At 40.4% G+C, this 23,119-nt stretch overlaps 1 protein-coding gene across 3 annotated transcripts; it reads right to left on the reverse strand.

Annotated features, from left to right (window-relative positions):
• Positions 1-44: 44 nt before the first annotated feature.
• ppie (peptidylprolyl isomerase E (cyclophilin E)) lies at positions 45-21,871 on the reverse strand. Of its 3 annotated transcripts, XR_005946118.1 has the most exons (11): positions 21,792-21,871; positions 17,546-17,644; positions 17,108-17,151; positions 16,308-16,334; positions 15,988-16,069; positions 8,177-8,280; positions 6,530-6,653; positions 3,169-3,354; positions 1,843-1,985; positions 1,446-1,698; positions 45-253 (listed from the first exon to the last, which is right to left on the reverse strand). XR_005946118.1 is itself a non-coding variant. In XM_041213579.1 (10 exons), exons 1-10 carry the CDS (start codon positions 21,820-21,822, stop codon positions 185-187), a joined length of 909 nt encoding a protein of 302 aa, XP_041069513.1. In that variant the 5' UTR covers positions 21,823-21,871; the 3' UTR covers positions 45-184. The 3 variants fall into 3 exon arrangements, 2 of the variants coding, with proteins under 2 accessions (XP_041069513.1, XP_041069514.1); XM_041213579.1 differs by lacking the exon at positions 1,446-1,698; XM_041213580.1 differs by lacking the exons at positions 1,446-1,698; positions 21,792-21,871 and adding an exon at positions 21,620-21,761.
• Between the last annotated feature and the right edge of the window lie 1,248 nt (positions 21,872-23,119).

Genomic DNA, 23,119 nt, shown 5'->3' on the forward strand with positions numbered 1-23,119 from the left:
TTTTTAATTATGAGCATGTTTATCTGTTTAAAAAAAAGCAAATATTTTTTTAAAAATTATTTTATTTTGCATGTTGAAAGGTATTTACAAAAGTCTCCACATCAGCTAGAAATCTTTACAGATAATATTTAATAATAAGAAAAGGATTGAAATCTCCTGAAGCTATGTTTTACAGCCACCGGAATCAGACGTACTCTCCACAGTCTGAGATTATCACTTTTTGCTTTGGTTTTCCATCCTTAGAACCTTGAGCCTGGAATATAAAAAAAAATGTGATATATATAGTTAAAGGGAAAAGTCAATCTCAAATAATAATCCTAAGAAAATGCAACTGTTTGTTCAAGATTTATTTTATATTTGAAATAAAATCCATTAGTTTTGATTATTTTCAAAGTACAGGCTGAAGCATTACTGTTATGGTCAGGTTTGATTCATCTTGCATCGTACTATGCTGATATTGCCAGAAGCAATATCAGACCTCAGAATAGGTGATCTGTACCCAGGTTATCTGCAGTACAGAAACAATATGATGAATGGAGTGCTTAAATTTTAAATTTCTTCGCCTGGATATTGAACAAACTGAAGTATATGTTTAAATGCTTAGCCTCTAGCAAAGCTTATGATGCCTCTAAAACAAAGAATGCTAACTGACTCCAATTTCTCACTCACTGTAAAGCAACCAACAACAAAAAATCCCTTTAAATAAAACAATCATACCCTTGTAAAAAAAATGGCCATTTTGCTTTTTCACACACCTACCTAAAAAAAATTAGAAATTCAAAATGCTTTGACAATCAGAAAGTAACCCATAAACCCATTCATGCCATTTTCAATTCCTCCAATAATTTTTGCATGCACAGGATTTCCCTCTTTCAGGAGCTGTGGGCTTAGTTTCTGCTTGATTTCCAAACCTTTCACCCTTCAGCTGGGCCCTGGGTCACATCCTTTAGCATGCTTTTGATAAAGCGCAATCTGAGAGTTCATTGTCCTTTCCTCCACCACCACTCCCCCTAATATCTGTTGGATCTTTCTGGTCTCTGCACAATACACACTCCTGTTCCAACATTGTTAGTCTGTACTTTGGCTCTCTGGCCCCAAGTACCTTTCATGGCCCAGTGCTTCTAAACGCCAATGTTCCTCCCTAAATTCACCATCATCAGCAATGCTTATCTATCCTTTCTGTGGCACCATATAATGAATTGGAAAAGGATTTCAGAGAATACTCAATAGGTTCAATTACAAATGAATTTTTAGATTTCTATCAAAGATATTAATATGAAGTAATTTAAAATGGAAACAACAGAAAAAAACTCCTTTGTTATCATGTTCTATTTTAAGTTGGAATAAATGCATAATATTTTTGTAATCATGAGGAATCAATGATACAATGTAACATTGTTACATGTTACAACATCTTTATTATAAAAGAACACATCCTAACTCACCATGAAGACTGTGACAGAAGGCCAAACTGAGTGCGTTAACAGCTAGGTTTCTTTTCTAAAGTCAGCTTCAGGACTTGGTGTAAAAATCCCTCATTTTGCACTTATTTGGCCACAGGTTTGAAATTCTGCCAATAGCCAACATTTCCCCGGACAGATATGGTGAATTCCCATCAATCGTTGTCAGCCAATGCTCCAAAACCCAAAGACGTCAAAGATCGCAGAAAATTAACCATGGTCCACCTGGGTATGCTGTCTAAATCACAAAGTAAATTTGTATTGGGAGGAGACTGGCATTAACATTCCTTACAGCATGGGATGGCGGAGTAAGCAATTGTCAGATGAAAGTAACGAAAAACTAGATAAACTGACTTGTCACTCTCCCAAATGTTATACTCACTTCAAGCTGTTTGACAACATCCATTCCCTCCACCACTTCCCCAAACACCACATGCTTTCCATCCAACCAGTCTGTTTTGTCAAGGGTAATGAAAAACTGAGAGCCATTTGTGTTTGTCCCAGAGTTTGCCATCGACAACAAACCTAAACAAAAAAAGAGATCATAAACACTACTGTTAATGAGTCTAAAATTCAATCATTTGATTTAGCATAATTTCCCCATCTGCCAAAATATGGACTTTTTCTGATTAGCTCTTTAGATTGTGTAGTTACAGTAGGAAGATATTTTCAACTGGAATTATTGCATTCCAGGTGCCAAGAAAATATCCTTCAGAGAACCGAATAAAACCATTGCCTAGAAAGTGGAAAAGATTTTTAAAAACTAAAAAAGCTAAGTCTTGGGCTTCTCCAATTGTTCCTGGTAAACGCACCATGTTCTCATGAAATATTGAGCCGTATCATCTAAAGAGTTATTAGGTTCAATCCCTGGGCTTTGCAGAGTTAGTTGATCTCAGTTGGTGGGAGCACGCCAGTGAACTACAGTGTCCTCTGAGCTCAGGAAAGGGAGAAACCTCGTTCTTGCTCCTGATCGTATTGGGAAAGGGGAGTTTCAGCTTGAACTTTGATATCCTCCGCAATCAAATAGTCTGTCAATATTGACCATTTAGAATGACATAGAACAGTGGACTTTGAGCATCTGTGATACCCTGTAACAGCTTAGAAAACAGGAAGAAGAAAAAAATTGAGGGGAAATAACAATTTGAATTAAGACTGAGAAACTGTGGTAATTGAATTCTCGTTAGGCACTTTATCTACTTACTAAGACAATTTATGCACAGATAAGGATTTTTATAGTACACACAAAAAAAACTGATATGGAACCATAGCCAACTTCCATCTATAAATAACATATCTATAGATATAATAATTATCTAAAACTTTTCCATTATCTTTACTATTCAATAGCAAAAAGGCAGGACTCTCATTTGCTGTTTGCAGGTAAGCCAACCAATAGATTGATAGAGGATATAAGTAACTGGGAGAAAGACCAACACTCCCTCTAAGTTTTCTTTTGTGGGGCCTATTCTTTTAACTATGTGGGCCCTTCAAACTTTTTTTGCACGGTCACTTAAAGGGGCCAATTTGTGCTTCGCCTGCACGGGAGCTTCCAGGTTGTTACACAGCTGCAAGAACATGGAAGCCGGCCCAATTATTTCAATGTTCTTACCATATCCAGCTGAAGTATGGGAAGCTGCAGATTACACATTACGTTTACGTTTCGATCTAGAATTGACTGCACTGTTTCAAAGAAGTTGAAATACTGTACCTGGTGCTAAGTGCTTTAGGATAAAGTTTTCATCATCAAACTTCCTGCCATAGATGGACTTCCCACCGGTTCCATTATGATTGGTGAAGTCACCACCCTGACACATGAACTGTGGGATGATGCGATGGAAACTGCTGCCTTTAAACCCAAATCCCCTCTCATGTGTACAGAGACAACGGAAATTCTCTGAAAGAAATGTTTTGGTAAATATCCACAAAAGAACAATTTGAGGAATCTTAGTAAACTTAGCGTACAAGAACTAGGAGCAGGAATAGGCCATTCAGCCCCTTGAGCCTGCTCCACCATTCAGTAAGATCACGACTGATCTTAACTCTACTTTCCTGTCTGCAGCCCCCATAACGCTTGACTCCCTTGCTAATCATAAATCTAACACAGCCTTGAATATATTCAATGACCCAGCCTCCAATGCTCTCTGGGGAAGAGACTTCCACAGACGAATAACCCTCGGAAAAAATTCTCCTCATCTCAGTCTTAAATGGAAGACCCCTAATTTTTAAACTGCGTCCCCTGGTTCTAGACTCTGCCAAAGGGAAAACATCCTCTCAGATTCACCCAGTCAGGTCCCGTCAGGAACTTATATGTTTAAATAAAATCACCTCTCATTCTTCTGAACTCTAATGGGTGTAGGCTGAGCCTGCTCAACCTTTCCTCATAAGACAAACTCTTTATCTCAGGAATCAGTCGAGTGAATGTTCTCTGAACTGCTTCTAACACAATTATATCCTAAGATATTAGCTATTAAGGAAATAAAAGCAAAGTACTGCAGATGCTGGGAAAGTGCTGGAAAAACTCAGCAGATCTGGCAGCGTCTGTGGAGAGAGAAACAGAGTAAATGTGGAGTCGAATATGACTTCTTCCATTCAGCTATTAAGGAAATCACTGTTTCAAAATGGCTTAATTTTGTGACAAAAAGAATGCTTAATTCACAACCAGGTTGTTGTAGATCTTAAATAAAAATCAGAAAACACTGGAAATAAAGGGGTATAGTAACATGGTTTATTACTAGACTGGTAATCCAAAGGCCTGGATTAATGATCCAAAGACAGGGAGCTGGGGAATTTAAATTCAATTACTTAAATACATTTGAAATAAAAAGCTAGTCTCACTACTGGTAACCATGAAACTACTGGATTGTCATAAAAACCTATCTGGTTCACTAATGTCCTTTAGGGAAGGAAATCTGCCATCCTCACCTGCCCTGGTCTATATGTGACTCCAGACCAATAGCAACGTGGCTGCCCCCTGAAATGGTCGAACAAGCCACTCAGTTGTATTCAAGAAGGTGGATCACTGCCTGTTCAAGGGTAATGAACATCTCTAAGAGAGAATCGAACCATTGCCCCTCGACATTCAGTGACATTACCATTACTAAATCACCCAGTATCAACATCTTGGGGGTTACCATTGACCAGAAACTGAACTGGACTAATCATAAAAATACTGTGGCTACAAGAGCAGGTCAGAGGCTAGGAATCCTGTGGAGAATAACTCACCTCCTGACTCCCAAAGCCTGTCCACCATCTACAAGGCACAAGTCAGGAGTGTGATGGAATACTCTCCACTTGCCTGGATGAGTGCAGCTCCCACAACACTCAAGAAGCTTGAAACCATCCAGGGCAAAGCAGCCTGCTTGATTGGCACCACATCCACAAACTTTCACTCCCTCCACCACCATACACAGTTGCAGCAGTGTGTACCATCTACAAGACGCAGAAAATTACCAAGGTTCCTTTGGCAGCACCTTTCAAACCCATGACCACTACCATCTAGAAAGACAAGGGCAGCAGACAGATGGAACACCGCCACCTGGCAATTCCCCTCCAAGCCATTCACCATCCTGACTTGGAAATATATCGCCATTCCTTCACTGTCCCCAGGTCAAAATCCTAGAACTCCCTCCCTAACAGCACTGTGGGTGTGTCTACACCACATGGATTGCAGCGGTTCAAGAAAGCAGCTCACCACTACCTTCTCAAGGACAATTAGGGATGGGCAATAAATGCTGGCCTTTCCAGTAACACCCACATCCCAAAAATTTAGTACATAGGTACAGTAAGTGATTAGGAAGACAAATGGAATGATGGCATTTATTGCAAGGGGAATGGAATATAAAAGTAGGAAAGTTTTAATACAGCTGTACAGGGCATTATTGAGACCACATCTGGAGTACTGTGTACAGTTTTGGGTCTCCTTTATAATTGCATTAGAAGCAGTTCAGAGAAAGTTCATTCAACTCATTCCTGGGATGAAGGGCTTATCTTAAGAAGAAAGATTGAACAGGTTGAGCCTATAGCCATTGGCTTTTGGAAGAATGGGAGTTCATCTTGTTGGAACATAGAAGACCCTGAGGGACTTAGATACTGGGAGAATGTTTCCTCTTCTGGGGAGACTAGAACTATAGGACACAGTTTAAGAATAAGAGGTCTCCCTTTTAAGGTGAAGATGAGGAGAAATTTTTTCTCTTGTTTGTTAGTCTGCGGAATTCTCTTTCCCAGACAGCGGTGGAGGCTGGGTCATTGAATTTATTCAAGGTTGAGTTAGATTTTCGATAGACAAGGAAGACAGGGGTTATGGAGGACAGGCAGCAAAGTGGAGTTGAAACCACAGTCAGATTGGCCATGACTTTATTGAATGGTGGGGTAGTCTCGCGGGGCTGAATGGCCTACTCCTACCCTCAAGTCCTACATTCCTATCCTATGAATGAGTAAGAAGAAGTAGTTCAATTGGTTTTTTAACTGGGATCTTTCTGATCAAGTCACTGGAAAAGGGAAGGAAGTTTGGAGCAGCGTAAGTTTCTGCCCACATCCAAGCTTTCCATCCTTATAGGCCAGTTTGTTTTTCCTCGTACTGAGTATACCATAAGAAATTGAGAGATATTCAGAAAGCAGGGGCCTTTAAATTTGTAGCTGTGACTGACTTCCGGTTCACGGCAAAACTCCTCTGCTGCACGACGACCTGGCCTAGACTCCCCATTAGGCACCGAGACCCCCTTCACCCCTCTAACTGGCCGCCTTCCCACCAGGCAGCCGCTAATTGGCCGTCCACCTCTTGCTTCACCGAGCTGAGACGCGGGAGCAAGTGGACCACTACCTTCCACTCCACTTCCTTCACCCCTCCGAAAAGGGTAAAATCCAGCCCAATGAGTTGTCACAAATGACCCATGAACTATAGTACGGCCACCCAGGCCTAAGCCACTCACGATACTCTCAGACGGAAGGTAGTGAGAGAGGTGGCTTACATGACAGACAATGTAAATAAAAGGGGAAAACACTTCGTCATGAACACAATTTATCTGGTCTTTGTTCTCAAGGTCACAGCTGTGTATGAAGTTAATCTTTACCTGCAGTCATTGGAACAACATCAGCTCGTAATAAAAAGCGTAATCTGCCAACGGGCTTATTGCCGATTTTGATATCCATGTAGACTTGAGGATTGGTTCTTGTTTTCTTGGCTGGTGGTTCACCCTGAAGAAAAATAAATCTTTTATAGTTTTTTAAAATTATGAATAAAAGAAAACGTGTTCACACGCATTTAAAACCAGATTTTTCTAATCCCACAAGTCACATGAGTATCTGAAGTGAACAGATAAAAGAACAGAAATTGGAAATCTACACATTTTTGTGGCATCATTTTATGTATATAATTTATAAATGCTTTGCTTAGGTTTCACAATTTACCACTTTATACCCAAATTAATCACTTAACACAAATATTTTTTGGGTTATGTATTAGAGAAAGGGGCATTTTTAAAATATAATGCACAGACCATTAAAACATCTTCAAGAAATTGTACAACACACCTTTGTACCAGCATTTCACTAAAAGGTAGATTATGTAATGCACTGCAGCAACTTGGCAAGCCTCCTTCGGCAGCACCTTCCAAACTTGCGACCTCTACCACCTAGAAGGGCTAGGGCTGCAGAAACATGGGAACACCACCACCTGCAAGTTCCCCTCCAAGCCGCACACCATCCTGACTTGGAAATATATCGCCATTCCTTCATTAATACAGGATCAAAATTCTGGACCTTCCTCCCTGACAGCAGTGTGGGTGTACCTGCACTCAATGGACTGCAGTGGTTCAAGAAGGCAGCACACCACCACATTTTCAAGGGCAATTAGGGATGGGCAACAAATGTTGGCTTCGTCAGCAACACCCACCTCCCATGAAAAAATGTAAAATGTACCTTTTCTCCTTTGATTCCAAGATATCACAATAGATTTTTCTTTTTAAATACACCTATCCCTACAGGGACTGCAGCAGTCCAACTCATGGAGTCAGTTTAATGCTCTAAATAGCTTTATATTCTTTGTACAAATGTTCCGCTTGTCAAAATGAATGATTAAGTCTGGCGAAACTGAGCATTTGTAATTTCAGACACAAGGGGGCAGGATTTTCCAGTCCCGCTCGCTGCCAGGATCGTCAATGGACTTTTGGCTGGGCCGCTGTATCCCCCACAGCGGGTCCTGCTATGGCAGGGCCGGAAAATCCCGGCCAAGGTGCATTATACATGGGTAGACAAAGACCAAGCTTCTCCTAACTTGCCCTACCAACAGAGTGCCCAGGTCTCACCTTCAAAACAATCCTCCACCTAGTTTACTAGAGCAGCATTTCAGTTTTCCACACCTCTCTGATCAAGACTGCCAAACATGGACAGTTTTGTACCATGGATCTATAACCAGCTGGAACTGGTTAAACATTTTATACAGGATTTTTAATGGCAATAAAGCAGGCATTCATCCCATGAGTCAGGATGGGATTTGAACCCACATCCCAGAGGTGCAGGACTGTGTCATTCAGTCCAATCTTTTCTTCCTTTAGAGCATACCATAGATATTAAACTAGGACATTCAGGGGTCAAAATAGGCATTAAGCTGCAGTAGCATTCTTCCGAATCTCTACAACAAGCTGCATTTATGGGGCACCTTTAACATCAGGAAATGCTTCAAGACATTCCACAGGAGCACAAGGCGACAAAAATCTCACCTCCTGTGTTTGTGTGTTTCCATCATTTCCTCCTTGCTCTTCGTTTTCATTCTCTTCTAGAGTTTTGCCAGCAAACTTCTTTAACCAGTCATCGTCTGACCACACTAGAAAGAAAGAGACACTTTTTAAGTTTCAGTGAAAAGCCTCAGAAAAACATTAGAGTTATCAATTATATATTCAAATTGCTAGGTCTGTCACACTATTCCATTTCAAAATGCATTGAAATTTCTTTTGGTCAGGCAGTGTCAGCAGGAAAATTGAGTTTATGTGTCCACATGTAACCACAGTATCAACTGAGCCTGTCGATGCCGTATTAGGGCTGTTTCATCATCAAAACCACTGTCATCACTCCATTACTCAAAAAAAAAGCATCTCTAATGTTACAAATAGCGCATCTCCAACCTTCCTTTCCACTGCAAGAACTTTCCTAGGTGTTGTTTCCTCTCAGATCTGTGCCCATTTCTTCCACAACTCCCTGTTTGAATCTCTCCAACCAGTTTCTGGGGCCCCTCAAAATGTCAAAACAGCCTTAATTATGTTCCCTTAACCGTGGTGCATTATTCATTCTCAGCCACAGCATCCTCCTCAAAATACCTCCCTTCCAATCTCCAGTTTAGTGGGGCCTCCCTGGTTTGGTTCCGTCTCATAATCACAGCACCTCCAGCAATGGCTTCCCTTCGTTAACTCCAGAGGCCCTCCCAACCCCACCCAGATCATCCTGCGTTCCCATCCAAATCTAAATGCAGAAATGGAGTCAGCTTCCACATGTACACTAATTATATCCACTGCCTCAGTTATCAGACTGTTTATCTGACATCCATTTTGCATGAGCTACAATTTCATCCATTTAAGCAGAAGTCCAAAGCCATCTGACCTAATTTTAACTCTGTCTACGTGATTGGGTATTGAGCGAGTTAAAATCAGGCACATTGTTTTCAGTCCATGCCATAAACTCCTTAACTGGGCCTCCGATTCCATCCCCTTCCCCAGACATCATCTCCTGCATAACCAGAATGTTTGCAACCTCAATGTCCAATTCACCCTGAGCTGTTCTTCCAACCCCATATCTCTCCATCAGAAAAGCTGCCTAGTTCCACCTCCAGAACATAGAAAATAGGAACAGGAGCAGGCCATTCAGCCCGTCGAGCCTGCTCAGCTATTCAATTAAATCATGACTGATCTTCTATCTCAAACTATTTTCCCAAACTATCCGATATCCCTTGATATCTTTACTATCTAGAAATCTATTGATCTGTCTTAAACATACACAATGGCTGAGCCTCCACAGCCCTCTGGGGTAGAGGATTCCAAAGATTCACCTCTCTCTGAGTGAAGAAATTCCTCCTCATTTCATTCATAAATGGCCTGCCCCTTATTCTGAGACTGGGTCCTCTGGTTCTAGACACCCCAAGCCAGGGGAAACATCCTTCCTGCATCTACCTTGTTGAACCCTGTAAGAATTGTCTTTCAATGAGATTGCCGCTCATCCTTCTAAACTCTAGAGAATATATGCCCAGTCTCAATATCTCCTCATATAAGACAAGCCAGGAATCAGTCTGGTAAACCTCCGTTGCACTCCCTCTATGGCACGTATATCATCCTTAGTAGAGGAGACCAAAACTGTACATAATACGACAGGCGTGGTCTCACCAAGGCTCTATACAAATGCAGCAAGACATCCTTACTCCTGTACTCAAATCCTCTTGTAACATACCATTTGCTTTCCTAATGCTTGCTGCACCTGCATGTTAGCTTTAAGTGACTCATGAATAAGGACACCCAGGTCTCTTTAGATATCAACACTTACCAATTTCTCACCATTTAAAAAATACTATGAATTTCTGTTTTTCCTACCAAAGTGGATAACTTTGCATTTTTTTCACATTATATTGCAACTGCCATGTTCTTGCGCACTCACTCAGCCTTGTCCAAACTCCCTTGAAGCCTCCTTGCATCCTCCTCACAACTCACATTCCCACCTAGTGTTGTGTCATCAGCAAACTTGGAAATATTACATTTAATCTCCACATCCAAATCATTGATATACATTGTGGATAGCTGAAGCCCAAGCACTGGCCTGAGAAAGACCTGTTTATTCCTATTCTCCATTTTCTGTCCATTACGCAATTCTCAGTCCATGCCAGTATACTACCCCCAATCTCACGTGCTCTAATTTTGTTTAATAACCTTTTGTGTGGGACCTTATTAGCCTCAGAAAATCCAAATACACCACATCCGCTAGTCCCCCCCTTATTTATTCTGCTCATTACATCCTCAAAAAACTCCAACAGGTTTGTCAAACATGCTGACTCTGCCCAATCCTACCAAATATAACACTGCCTTTCTTTGCCCCTACCACTAAAACCTCACCTACACCTGTTACCTTCAGACTCCACTTTTCCAGTACTTTTCTAAATGGCCTTCCTTTACCACCTTCTCAGGGAGGACAAGGCAACCATGGCTGACAAGGGAAGTCAGGGACAGCATAAAAGCTAAAGAGAAAGCATTCAATGCGGCGAAGAGCAGTGGGAAACCAGGGGATTGGGAAGCCTACAAAGACCAACAGAGGACAACTAAAAAAGAAATAAGGAGGGAGAAGATTAAATATGAAGGTAAACTAGCCAGTAACATAAAAGAAGATTGCAAGAGTTTTTTTAACTATATAAAGGGTAAGAGAGAGGCAAAAGAGGACATTGGGCCGCTGGAAAATGATGCTGGAGAAGCAGTAGTGGGGAACAAAGAAATGGCGGAGGAACTGAATAGGTACTTTGTGTCAGTCTTCACAGTGGAAGACACGAGTAACATCCCCAAAGTTCAAGAGAGTCGGGGGGCAGAGATGAGTATGGTGGCCATTACCAAGAAGGTGCTAGGAAAACTGAAAGGTCTGAAGGTGGATAAATCACCTGGACCAGATGGATTACACCCCAGAGTTCTGAAGGAAATAACTGAAGAGATAGTGGAGGCGTTAGTGGTGATCTTTCAGGAATCACTCAAGTCAGGGAGGGTCCCAGAGGACTGGAAAATCGCTAATGTAACCCCCCTGTTTAAGAAGGGAGTGAGGCAAAAGACGGGAAATTATAGGCCGATTAGCCTGACCACGGTCGTTGGTAAGATTTTAGAGTCCACTATTAAGGATGAGACTTCAGAATACTTGGAAGTGCATGGTAAAATCGGGCAAAGTCAGCATGGTTTCATCAAGGGGAGGTCATGCCTGACAAATCTGTTAGAATTCTTTGAGGAGGTAACGAGTAGGTTAGACAAAGGAGAGCCATTAGATGTTATCTACTTGGACTTCCAGAATGCCTTTGACAAGGTGCCGCACAGGAGGCTGCTCAGTAAGATAAGAGCCCATGGTGTTAGAGGCAAGGTACTAGCATGAATAGAAGATTAGCTGTCTAGCAGGAGGCAGAGAGTGGGGATAAGGGGGTCCTTCTCAGGATGGCAGCCAGTGATTAGCGGAGTTCCGCAGGAGTCAGTGTTGGGACCACAACTTTTCACTTTATACATTAATGATCTAGATGAAGGAACTGAGGGCATCCTGGCTAAGTTTGCAGATGATACAAAGATAGGTGGAGGGACAGGTAGTATTGAGGAGGCGGGGAGGCTGCAGAAGGATTTGGACAGGTTAGGAGAATGGGCAAAGAAGTAGCAGATGGAATACAACGTGGGGAAGTGTGAGGTCTTGCACTTTGGTAGGAAGAATAAAGGCACAGACTATTTTCTAAATGGGGAGAGAATTCAGAAATCTAGAGTGCAAAGGGACTTGGGAGTCCTAGTCCAGGATTCTCTTAAGGTTAACTTGCAGGTTGAGTCGGTAGTTAGGAAGGCAAATGCAATGTTGGCATTTATTTCGCGAGGACTAGAATATAAAAGCAGGGATGTGCTGCTGAGGCTTTATAAAGCTCTGGTCAGACCACATTTAGAATATTGTGAGCAATTTTGGGCCCCCTATCTCAGGAAGGATGTGCTGGCCCTGGAGAGGGTCCGGAGGAGGTTCACGAGAATGATCCCAGGAATGAAAGGCTTAACATATGAGGAACGTTTGAGGACTCTGGGTCTATACTCGAAGGAGTTTAGAAGGATGAGGGGGGACCTGATTGAAACTTACAGAATACTGAAAGGCCTGGATAGAGTGGACGTGGGGAAGATGTTTCCATTAGTAGGAGAGACTAGGACCCGAGGGCACAGCCTCAGGGAAAGGGGAAGAACTTTTAGAACAGAGTTGAGGAGAAACTTCATAAGCCAGAGAGTGGTGAATCTATGGAATTCATTGCCACAGAAGGCTGTGGAGGCCAGGTCATTGAGTGTATTTAAGGCCGAGATAGATAGGTTCTTGATTGGTAAGGGGATCAAAGGTTACGGGGAGAAGGCGGGAGAATGGGGTTGAGAAACTTATCAGCCATGATTGAATGGCGAAGCAGACTCGATGGGCCGAATGGCCTAATTTCTGCTCCTATATCTTATGGTCTTCTGTAATTTTCAGCTCATCCAAAACTCAGTTCCTTTACCCTATTCAGCATGAGGACCCAATCCCTCTGCCACTCCTTTCCTCACTGATCTGATTGCCTGTCTCCCAAATGCCTCAAGTTTAGAATTGCCACCATCACTTTTAAATCTCTCCTCAATCTGCAAACTTTTTGTTTTTCCAACTCCTGCGTATCATCTCCTTTCTTCATCCCATTACTGGCAACTGTAACTTCAGCCACCTGGGCCCAGTGTTAGGGAATTCTTTCTCTAAACCAATCTGCCTCCATACCCTCTCTTCCCTTACGAACTGCTTTAAAAACATCTCTCTTTCAAGAAGCTTTTGGTCCTTCCTCCTCATTTCTCCTTTCCTGATAGTCATCCAATGTTTTATTAATATACCTCGGTGAAGTACTTTGAGAAGTTTTTCTACATTAAAGGTGCTACGTAAAAGCAAGCTGCTATTGTTGTTAAACCATTATGAAATGTTAATTTCCAGCTCAACAGATCCACAGTACACTGGTAAAGTGAATCTGGTGACGTTTCCCCTCTGAAACTTCAGGCTACAGCCACAAAGAGTCTTTATTCTTTCATGGGATGTGGCTGTCATTGGCAAGGCCTGCATTTGTTGTCCATCCCTAATTGCCCTTCAGTTGAGTGGCCTGCTAGATCATTTCAGAGGGCATTTAAGAGTCAACCACATTGGTGTGAATCTGGACTCACATGTAGGCCACATAAGGATAGCAAATTTCCTTCCTTAAATGACATTAAGTGAACCAAGATGGGTTTTTACAACAATCAATGATGGTTGTCATGATCACATTACTGATCCTAGCTTTATATTCCAGATTTATTAACGGATTTCAAATTCCATCAGCTGCCATAGGATTTGAACCCAAGCATTAGATGGATTAGATTAGATGCATTAGATGGGCCTCCGGATCACTAGTCCAGTGACATTACCACTACGCCACGATCTCCCTAAAGAAGAGGTAATTCACCTGACTAACATGTAAAAAAAACTTTCAGCTACAGAATAAGTAAAATAGTTTAGAAAAGCTCATCATCTGCTTAGTTATTGTATTTATTTCTTCCCCAAAAACTATCAATAGAGAAAAAGTACTAGGGAAACTAATGGGACTAAAGGCTGATAAGTCACATGGACCTGATGGGTTGCATCTTAAGGTATTAAAGGAAAAAGCTGCAGAGATAATGGATACCCTGGTAGTAATCTTCCAAGAATTCTTAGATTCTGGAAAAGTCCCAGAGGTTTGGAAAACTGCCAATGTTGGACCCTAATTCAAAAAGGGAGGGAGACAAAAAACAAGTAACGATAGGTCAATTAGCTTAACATCCAACATTGGGAAAATATTATAAAGGGTGTAATAGCAGAGCATTTAGAAATGCATAATATAATCAAGCAGAGTCAGCATGGCTTCATGAAGGGGAAATCATGCTTGACAAATTCATTAGAAGTCTTTGAGGAGGTAACAAGCAGGATAAATAAAGGGGAACCAGTAGATGTAATATATTTGGATTTCCAAAAGGAGTTTGATAAGGTACCACACATAAAGCCACTTAATAAGATAAGAACCCATGGTGTTGGGGGTAGTATATTAGCATGGATAGAGGATTGGCTAACTAATAGAAGACAGAGAGTTGGGATACAGGGGGGCATTTTCAGGATGGCAACCTGTAACTAATCGAGGCCACAAGGATCAGTGTTGGGGCCACAATTACTTACAATATATATTAATGACTTCGATGAGATAAATGAATGTACTATCGTCAAGTTTGCAGATGACACTAAAATAGGTGGGAAGGCAAGTGATAAGGGTGACACAAAGAGTCTACAGAGGGATACAGAGGCAGGTTAAGTGAGTGGGTAAAAACATGGCAGATGGAATATAATGTGGAAAAGTGTGAGGTTATGCACTTTGGCAGGAAGAATAGAGGAGCTGAATATTACTTAAATGGAGAAAGACTGAAGAAAGCTACAGCACAGAGGAATTTGGTGATCTTTGTGCATAAATCCCAAAAACCTAGCACACAAGTTCAATGGGTAATGGGTAAGGCGAATGGAATGTTGGCCTTTATTTCAGAGGGAACGGAGCATAAAAATAGGGAAGTCTTGCTAAAGCTATACAAAGCGATAGTTACACCACACCTAGAATACTGTGAACAGTTTTGGGCCCCTTATCGATGGAAAGATATACTGGTGTTGGAACCAGCCCAGAGAAGGTTCACTAGGTTGATCCCAGGGATGGAGGGATTTTCTTATGAGGAGAGGTTGAGTAGGTTGGGCCTATACTCATTCGAGTTTAGAAGAATGAGAGGTGATCTTATTGAAACATATGAAGTTCTTAGGGGGCTTGACAGGGTAGATGCTGAGAGATTGTTTCCCCTTGTGAGAGAGTCTAGGACCAGAGGGCATAATCTCAGAGTAAGGGATTGCCCATTTAAGATAGAGATGAGGAGGAATTTCTTCTCTCAGAGGGTAGTGAATCTGTGGAATTCTTTACAGCAGAGGGCTGTAGAGGCTGGGTCATTAAGTATATTCAAGGCTGAGACAGACAGATTTTTAATCAGTAAGGGAATCAAGGGTTATGGGGGAAAAAGGCAGGAAAGTGGAGTTGAGGATGATCAGATCAGCCGTGATCTCATTGAAAGGCGGAGCAGACTCAATGGGCTGAATGGCCCACTTCTGCTCCTATGTCTTACGGTCTAAATGTTTGCATTTCAGCAATGGACTGGGTGGACTGGGTCTTTCATTACTGGACTGGACACAGCACAAACACACTGTATTAGAACGGTGCAAAAAGTTATTTGTCTTAATTCTGTAGTACCCTGTTTGAGAATTTGGAAAGTCTTGTAAATGAGCAAAAACGCTACTTTCAAAAGAGTCAACATCTATTAAAATTGTCAGCTTTTGTTCGGATCCATTTTTATTCACAATCAGTCCAAATAAACAGCAATGAGAAAATACATGAAAGGTTTTTTTCTTGTTAAATCACATCCGCCTTCTTTATGCTTCTGACCAAATTTCCTCTTCCCTCCTGAAGGAATCGATTCCTTAGATACAATTCCTTATGTGCTGCAGAGATACCCAGCACCTGGCTCAAGTAGCCATTATTCACGCATTCACCTTTACAAGTGCTGACAGCTATTTCAACTATTGGGGCATCAGAGTTTTGCATAATCCTTTCCTTACCTAAACCACATTTCAAGCTGAATGTTGGGTCCTGGGATCCTCCGCTTACAGTCAAACTGCTCACTATCTAAGCCCGCTTGAGCAGACAGGTCAATAATCAAGCTTCTTGTTTATAAAAGTTGTTTTCATTCCTCACCTGCTCTTGAGGATCCCTCTTTAATTCGCATCGGTTTTGCCAGATTTACTCGGATTGTTCTTCCAAAAAGTTCAGATTCATTCTGATAAATGGAAAGAAGATAAAAGACAATTAAGCTACTATTCATTATGGCACACTCGTATTTTACACCAGTTCAGTTAGCACTGACAGATCAGGTTATTTAGTTTTTATAAAAATATGATTGTGCTTTCAAGAATCCAACTTTATTTCCAGTTATTACAAAAAGATGCCACTTTTTAATGATAAAAAAGTTTAAAGCTGCCAGTTTGCCCACTTTTTCCAGACCACATGCCACTTACCATATTATCAATGGCAGCTGCAGCATCCTGGAAGAAAAAGTGAAAGGTTGTAAATTGTCAATAAACAGCACAATACACTCAACTCCATTGTCAACTGAGTTTCCTCAGTGTGTCTGAGGAAGAAATCTGCAAATCACACTGGGGATATAATAGATGAATGGGATACTACCATTAAAAACAAAATGAATGAAGACCAGATGATACCCAGTTTTTTTTTAAAAAATGTAAAGTTTCTCTCTTCCTGTAGAGAGGGACAGAGAGTTACAGATACATATATGGGAGCAGAGTGTAAAGGACATGGCACAGGCAAGTCATCATTCAAAATCCACACCTACTAAGTGTTGTTCACTGATCAGCAATTACAAGCAGGAGCCCTGACTAACCCTTGTCTTCCTCGGAACATGGAACGAGAAACCTATTGATATTGCATTGTTATTCAAGCTTCCATGAAACTTCCTATAAAATATTCTCAGAGTATTCAACACCACGAGTGATAAAAAGGATAAGGACCACAGAAAGCCATGTTGGCCTTTCAGTACATTTTACAAAAACAGTGAATAAAGGCTAAAACCAATCAATTAATTGAATCACTTAGTCAAAAAAATAAAATATTTGGCAGCTGACTTTCAAATCTTTTGGCCACAGGATACTTATTAATGTTTTCATGGCATCACCTCTAATTAAAACTTCATTCAATCAGTGGTTATATCAACTCTATCTAGTATCCAAATTGCATTTCATTACATTCCCACTGAAAGGCTTTTCAGTTTTGAAAAAAAAGATAAAAGCAAGCATCTCACCTCAGCGTTCTCAAATTCAATGAATGCAAAACCTCGGTGTTTTTCTGTTTAATAAAGAATTGAGATTTTTGCTTATTTCATAATCTTTAGTACTGAGTTATCAACATAAAACCATTAAGTTTCAACAGCTGTTACACTGAAGTAGCTCTCACTGTATCTGGAACATCATGCTGAGTGCTTTGTTACCAATTCTTTACAAACAAATGTTATATTGAGCATTCTTTTTCCTTTAAAATGTATTTACAGACTTCATTTTCTGCATAAGAATTTTGGAAAAGTGTGTCTACATTCAATGATTTGGACGTTACTTATATTTGTAGGTAAAGGGAGCATTTTTGCAGAAAGGTTTTTATATTACAAAAAGCATGGTATTGACTCTCACTTTACATATACTCTGAATCTAGCCCATTCAAATAGGGGAATTTTATAAGTATTTACCTGTTTCATAGTCCAGTGGAATTTGAATGTCCATAATATCTCCAAATGGAATAAAAGCTGCATGAAGCACCTTCTCATCTACCTCTTCAGCTAGGCCACCTGCAGATAATAGCACAAAATGCACATTCAATTTAACAAAATTACAGAAAGAATTTTTGGTGGGAACACCAGGATCTGCAAGTTCCCCTCCAAGTCACACACCGCCTTGACTTGGAGTTATAATTACTGTTCCTTCACTGTGGCTGGGTCAAAATCCTGGGACTCCCATCCTAAAGGCACAGTGGGTGTACCTACACCACATGGATACAGCAGTTGAAGGCGGTGGTTCATCACCACCTTCTCAAGGGCAATTAGGGATGAGCAACAAATGCTGGCCTTGCCAGCGTGCTCAAATCCCATGAAAGGATTTTTAAAAATTCAACCAACGGAAAGCCTACTCACTCCAATCAGCAAGATCACTAACAAGCTTGTGAGACAGTATGAGAACAAGAGATGGCAGCATTCAATTAATGACAAACGTTTTGTAATTTTGTAAGAGGCCACATTTAACAAAGTATTACGTCAATCACAGGATATAAAAGGACATCTTCTCTATGAAAATCATATCCCTCCTATCCTCACTCAGTCTTTCCTTTGAGTGATTCTTTATTCTCAGAGACTTCAATCTCTACCCAAACTCCCCTTGCCTATACTTCTCTGACTACTCGAACCTCTCGCAATCACTCTTTTCACATAAATTCCCATTTTAAAAAATCAGGTTTCCCCCAATGTTTTCGTAATAATTTTATAACAAAACGTGATTTCTCTGAGCAGGCCAAGGCTCTGATAAAGTGGAACTATTTATGCTGTATGTGAAATATGGTGTGTAGCATTAACAAATCAGTACCCATTTACAGCACAGACCACCCAGAATATCAAGATGCCCATAGTTTTTTTCTGTGTATCCTGAAAAGCGGACAATGTAACAGGCCATTGAGAATATTCAAAAAACTTGCCCTGGCACAAGAAATAGTTTCAAACTCTCCACTGGTACTGAAGCAAGGGATTGCTCGATACCTTGTTATATATTATAACATATCAAAAAATGGCTCACGATGGCACCTTCAAATGAATTTGAATGGTCAACATTCAGTCATTGAGAATTCTACATTTTTAAAATAAGGTGGTCAGGTGATAATTTTTCTTTTTTTTTCAAAACAAAAAATACTTTTGGTCACATTATAATGGGCTAAGGACTGAATAATTTACTTAACTTTAAAACAGCATATTTCCCGTTATATAGCCCTCCTCTAAAAGAAAGTGATTCATCTTGCAAAACAAAACTGCTGAACAGAAAGCAATGCAATCAGCAAAGCTGCATGGAACATAGCAAGCTTTGAATAAACAGAGCCTTCCAATCTGGCACTTCTTTGAGGCATGACACATCCATTTTTTTCTATCAAGGGGCTCACCAATTGTTTAGGAAAGTGATCCATTACCTTCATATGGCTTCTCTGACTTATAAATATAAAATAGTTTTTATTGCAACAACATTTTATAGATCAATGTTAATTTTCATTAGCAGCACCAGCAGAGCTCCCTGCAATCCACTGCCCAACTACTTGGAAGAAAACACAGCACCTGCAAAATACGCCAGCCATTGAATTAGGTGTAAGGTTAGATTTACTATAGTCTACTGCAGTCTTAAATTAAAATAAGGCCATGTACTATTTAAACACTTACATTATAGAAATCTCATTAGCTCTTGACCAGTTGCAGGCGTAGATTGCCTTACCATCAGCAGTTTTTGCTCATCACAAAAATGCAGAGTCATTTACAGCACAGGAGGAAGCCACTGAGTCTATGCCAGCTCTCTGTGGAGCATCCAGTCAGTTCCATTACAAAAACAGAATTACCTGGAAAAACTCAGCAGGTCTGGCAGCATCGGCGGAGAAGAAAAGAGTTGACGTTTCGAGTCCTCATGACCCTTCGACAGAATTGTAATTCTGTTTTTGTTTTGGATTTCCAGCATCCGCAGTTTTTTTGTTTTTATCAGTCAGTTCCATTCCCTCATTCTGTCCCTTTAGCCCTGCAAATTCATTTCCTTCAAGTTCCCATCCATTTTCCATTTGAAATCATTGATCATTTCTGCTTCCACCACCCTTGTGGGCAGAACCTTCCAGCTGATTACCACTTGCTATGTAAATAAAGTTCTTTGTCACATCCCCCCCCCCCACTCACAGCTATTGCCCTCAAAACATTCTGCATAGTTATAGCCAACGTTCCCCCCATCAGGGAAATACCTCAACTTCCCATTATGCTTTTTCTCACATGGCCCATCTGAAATCAAACATTCAATTTGAGGCATAAACTTGCATCCCACCATTCTATAGTGAAATGTGTTACATACTTGCCTGCTCACTAATGGAACATATAGCCGTTTAAAGATCTATACATTTTTTACAAACATACGAATTAGGAGCAGAAGTAGGCAATCGGCTCCTCTAGCCTGCTCTGCCATTCAATAAGATCATTGCTGATCTAATTTCAACCTCAACTCCACATTCACACCTACCCCGATAACCTTTCACCGCCTTGCTTACCAAGAATCTATTTACTTCTGCCTTAAACATATTCAAAGACCCTACCTCAACTGCTTTTTGAGGAAGAGGGTTCCAAAGCCTCACAACCCCCAGAGAAAAAAATGTCCTCATCTCTATCTTAAATGAACAACCCCTTATTTTTAAACAGTGGCCCTTAGTTATAGTTCCCCAACAAGAAGAAACATCCTCTTCACATCCGCCCTGTCAAGTCACCTCAGGGTCTTACACGTTTCAATCAAGTCACCTCTTGCTCTTCTAAATTCCAGTGGATACAAACCTAGCCTGTCCAGCCTTTCCTCATAAGACAACCAGGTATTAGTCTAGTAAACTTTCTCTGAGCTGCTACCAATGCATTTACATCTTTCCTTAAATAAGGAGACCAATACTATACACAGTACTCCAGATGTGGTCTCACCAATGCCCTGTATAACTGAAGCATAACCTCCCTACTCTAGTATTCAATTCTCCTTGCAATAAATGATAACATTAGCTTTGCTAATTACTTGCTGCACCTGCATACTAATCTTTTGTGATTCATGCATTAAGACACCCAGATCCCACTGTATCTCAAAGTTCTGCAATCTCTCACCATTTAGATAATATGCTTCTCTTTTTTAGTTGTCCTGCCAAAATGGACAATCTCATGTATTCCCACATTATACTCCATTTGCCAGGTCTTTGCCAACTCACCTAACTTATCTATATCCCTTTGTAGCCTCATTATATCCTCTTCACAAGTTACTTTTCTTCCTTTCTTTGTGTCATCAGCAAATTTAGCAACCATAACATTGGTTCTTTCATCCAAATTATTTTTATAAATTGTAAAGAGTTGAGGCCCTAGCACTGATCCTTGTGGCACACCACTCATCATATCCTGCCAACCAGAAAATGACCCATTTATGCCTACTCTCTGTTTCCTGTTAGTTAGCTAATTTTTTTTAAAAAATGCATTTCATATTTCTCATTTTTAATTTACAAATGTGTTTTTATAGATACTTAATACAATAAAAATTAAGGAATCCATCCACTACTCCAGCCCAACTGTCTCCACAATGTCCGAGTCAGCTGGATGCGACAGTAAGCCTAACAAGTCAGTACATGACACTATCAATAGCTGTAAGCTGACCTGTCAAAATGCCATCTAAATCCATAACAGAAGTCTTTCTCGGGTTATAAATATTTTTATTATCTGGACGATTGTTGATTACTGCATTGATAATTATTAAACTAACGACACCAAATTATGTACAATTATTCATTCAACCTTCTGGCCCAATGTTACATGTCCGAATCGATATCTTTAAAGGGCGCATTAATCAAAACAGTACAATTCTACACGGTTTTTAAATGAAGGCACTTTATTTCAGATTGAAAAATAGGTTCAGAGTGATTGATGTTTATTTAGAACTGATGGTAATATTAAAACAGGCTGTAAAAACTCACAGAGGCGCAGTCTTCCTCGGAAATACGCGCATTTTAACCATTCACATACCAATGAAGCCTAAGTGAATTGCCAGCTTATAGGGTTGCGCGATTCTCCGCTTCCCAGGCTGAAATACCACCTCCCTCACTCGGTCCACCCAAAGTTAAAATGTACTCGTTTTATTCAGGTGTGGAAGGTCGCTAAAGACGGCGAAGAGCCGCCGTTGCCTTTCTTCACTCACCCACGTACAAAACACGCTTGGTCGTCGCCATCTTGTCTTGAACTGCTCCCTTTCAACTCCAACCTTTGACCCTCGAGGTGCTGTTCAGACACTTGCTCAGTGCTTGGTTTCCTTATTAAGTCCATTCTTTTTTTAAAAAAACTCTATACGAACTTGAAAAGAACGTGTTACTAAAATAGAAAAATAACTCATTTTTTTCTATAAAGTGAATTTAAGTTCTTAGGAGAAATGAGCCACATTAGAACAAGCAAGAGTGGGGTGAGAGTATTGGTGTTAATGAGGAGCAAAATAGCAGTGCAGGCTTTACAGAGTCTCAAAAATGATGTTTTACAAATGTGATAATTCCCTGTTAGATCAATTTCTCAATAAATCAGTGGACAATGGATGTAACGTGGTCCACGTTATTCAATTGTACCTTTAATGAATTTGTTTTCAAACCTTACTTGGAAGGCCATTCCAGTTTGAACACTCTATCAAGTTATTCTTGAGTATACAATAACTGCCTTTTCAGTTTAAGCCTATGTTCCCCAGTTCTAAAAGCATCTGTTTACCTTGAAGTTGTGTACTGGTTTTACTACTATGAAACATTTAATATCTTTTATACTTTCATTAGGTTCCTTCAGTCACATGATTTCATGACTACGTCTTCCATAAATCCTTTGACAGCAAAAATCAAGCCTCTTGGCTCTTCTCTGCAACATTCCATGGCTTGAATGTTTTCCTTGTATCTTGACCAAAACTAAACACAGAACTTAAAATTGCAATCTTTGAGGTTCTAGTGTAACATCTCGGATTTATACTCTAATTTGTCAATAAAATTCATCAGTTTATTGTTGCTCAACAGTAATTTGGCAATTATCATTAAAAATTATTTTCAATTTCCCCTTTATTTTACACCATTCTTAGTATGTACACGACATTCCATTTTCCTTTCAATGTGCAGTATCTTGCATCGACTGGCATTGAATGTCATCCTGTTAACCCCATTTACAGATCTTCTGTGACTCCAGCTGGGTACCCAGCTACTTCTTTCAATTTAACATCCCAATCAGCATGGTACCATCAACAAATTTACCCAAGTTGCCATGATCTAATTGAAAGGCAGAACAGGCTCAAGTGTTGAATGGGCTACTTTTGTTCCCATATCCTACATCCAAGTTATTCAAAGCAGACCAGTAACAGTAGTTTGGTTTGTTAAGATTGAGCCATCCAGACAAAGAGGGTCCCAGGTTTAATCCCTAATCTACACTGAGTTGATTTCATTTAGTGGATGGATTGGGCTACTACAATCAGCATCAGAGCACTTCAGTCAGGGGAGATATACCCAG

The sequence above is a fragment of the Carcharodon carcharias genome, chromosome 19 (assembly GCF_017639515.1).
Source record: "Carcharodon carcharias isolate sCarCar2 chromosome 19, sCarCar2.pri, whole genome shotgun sequence".
Lineage (NCBI taxonomy): Eukaryota > Metazoa > Chordata > Chondrichthyes > Lamniformes > Lamnidae > Carcharodon > Carcharodon carcharias.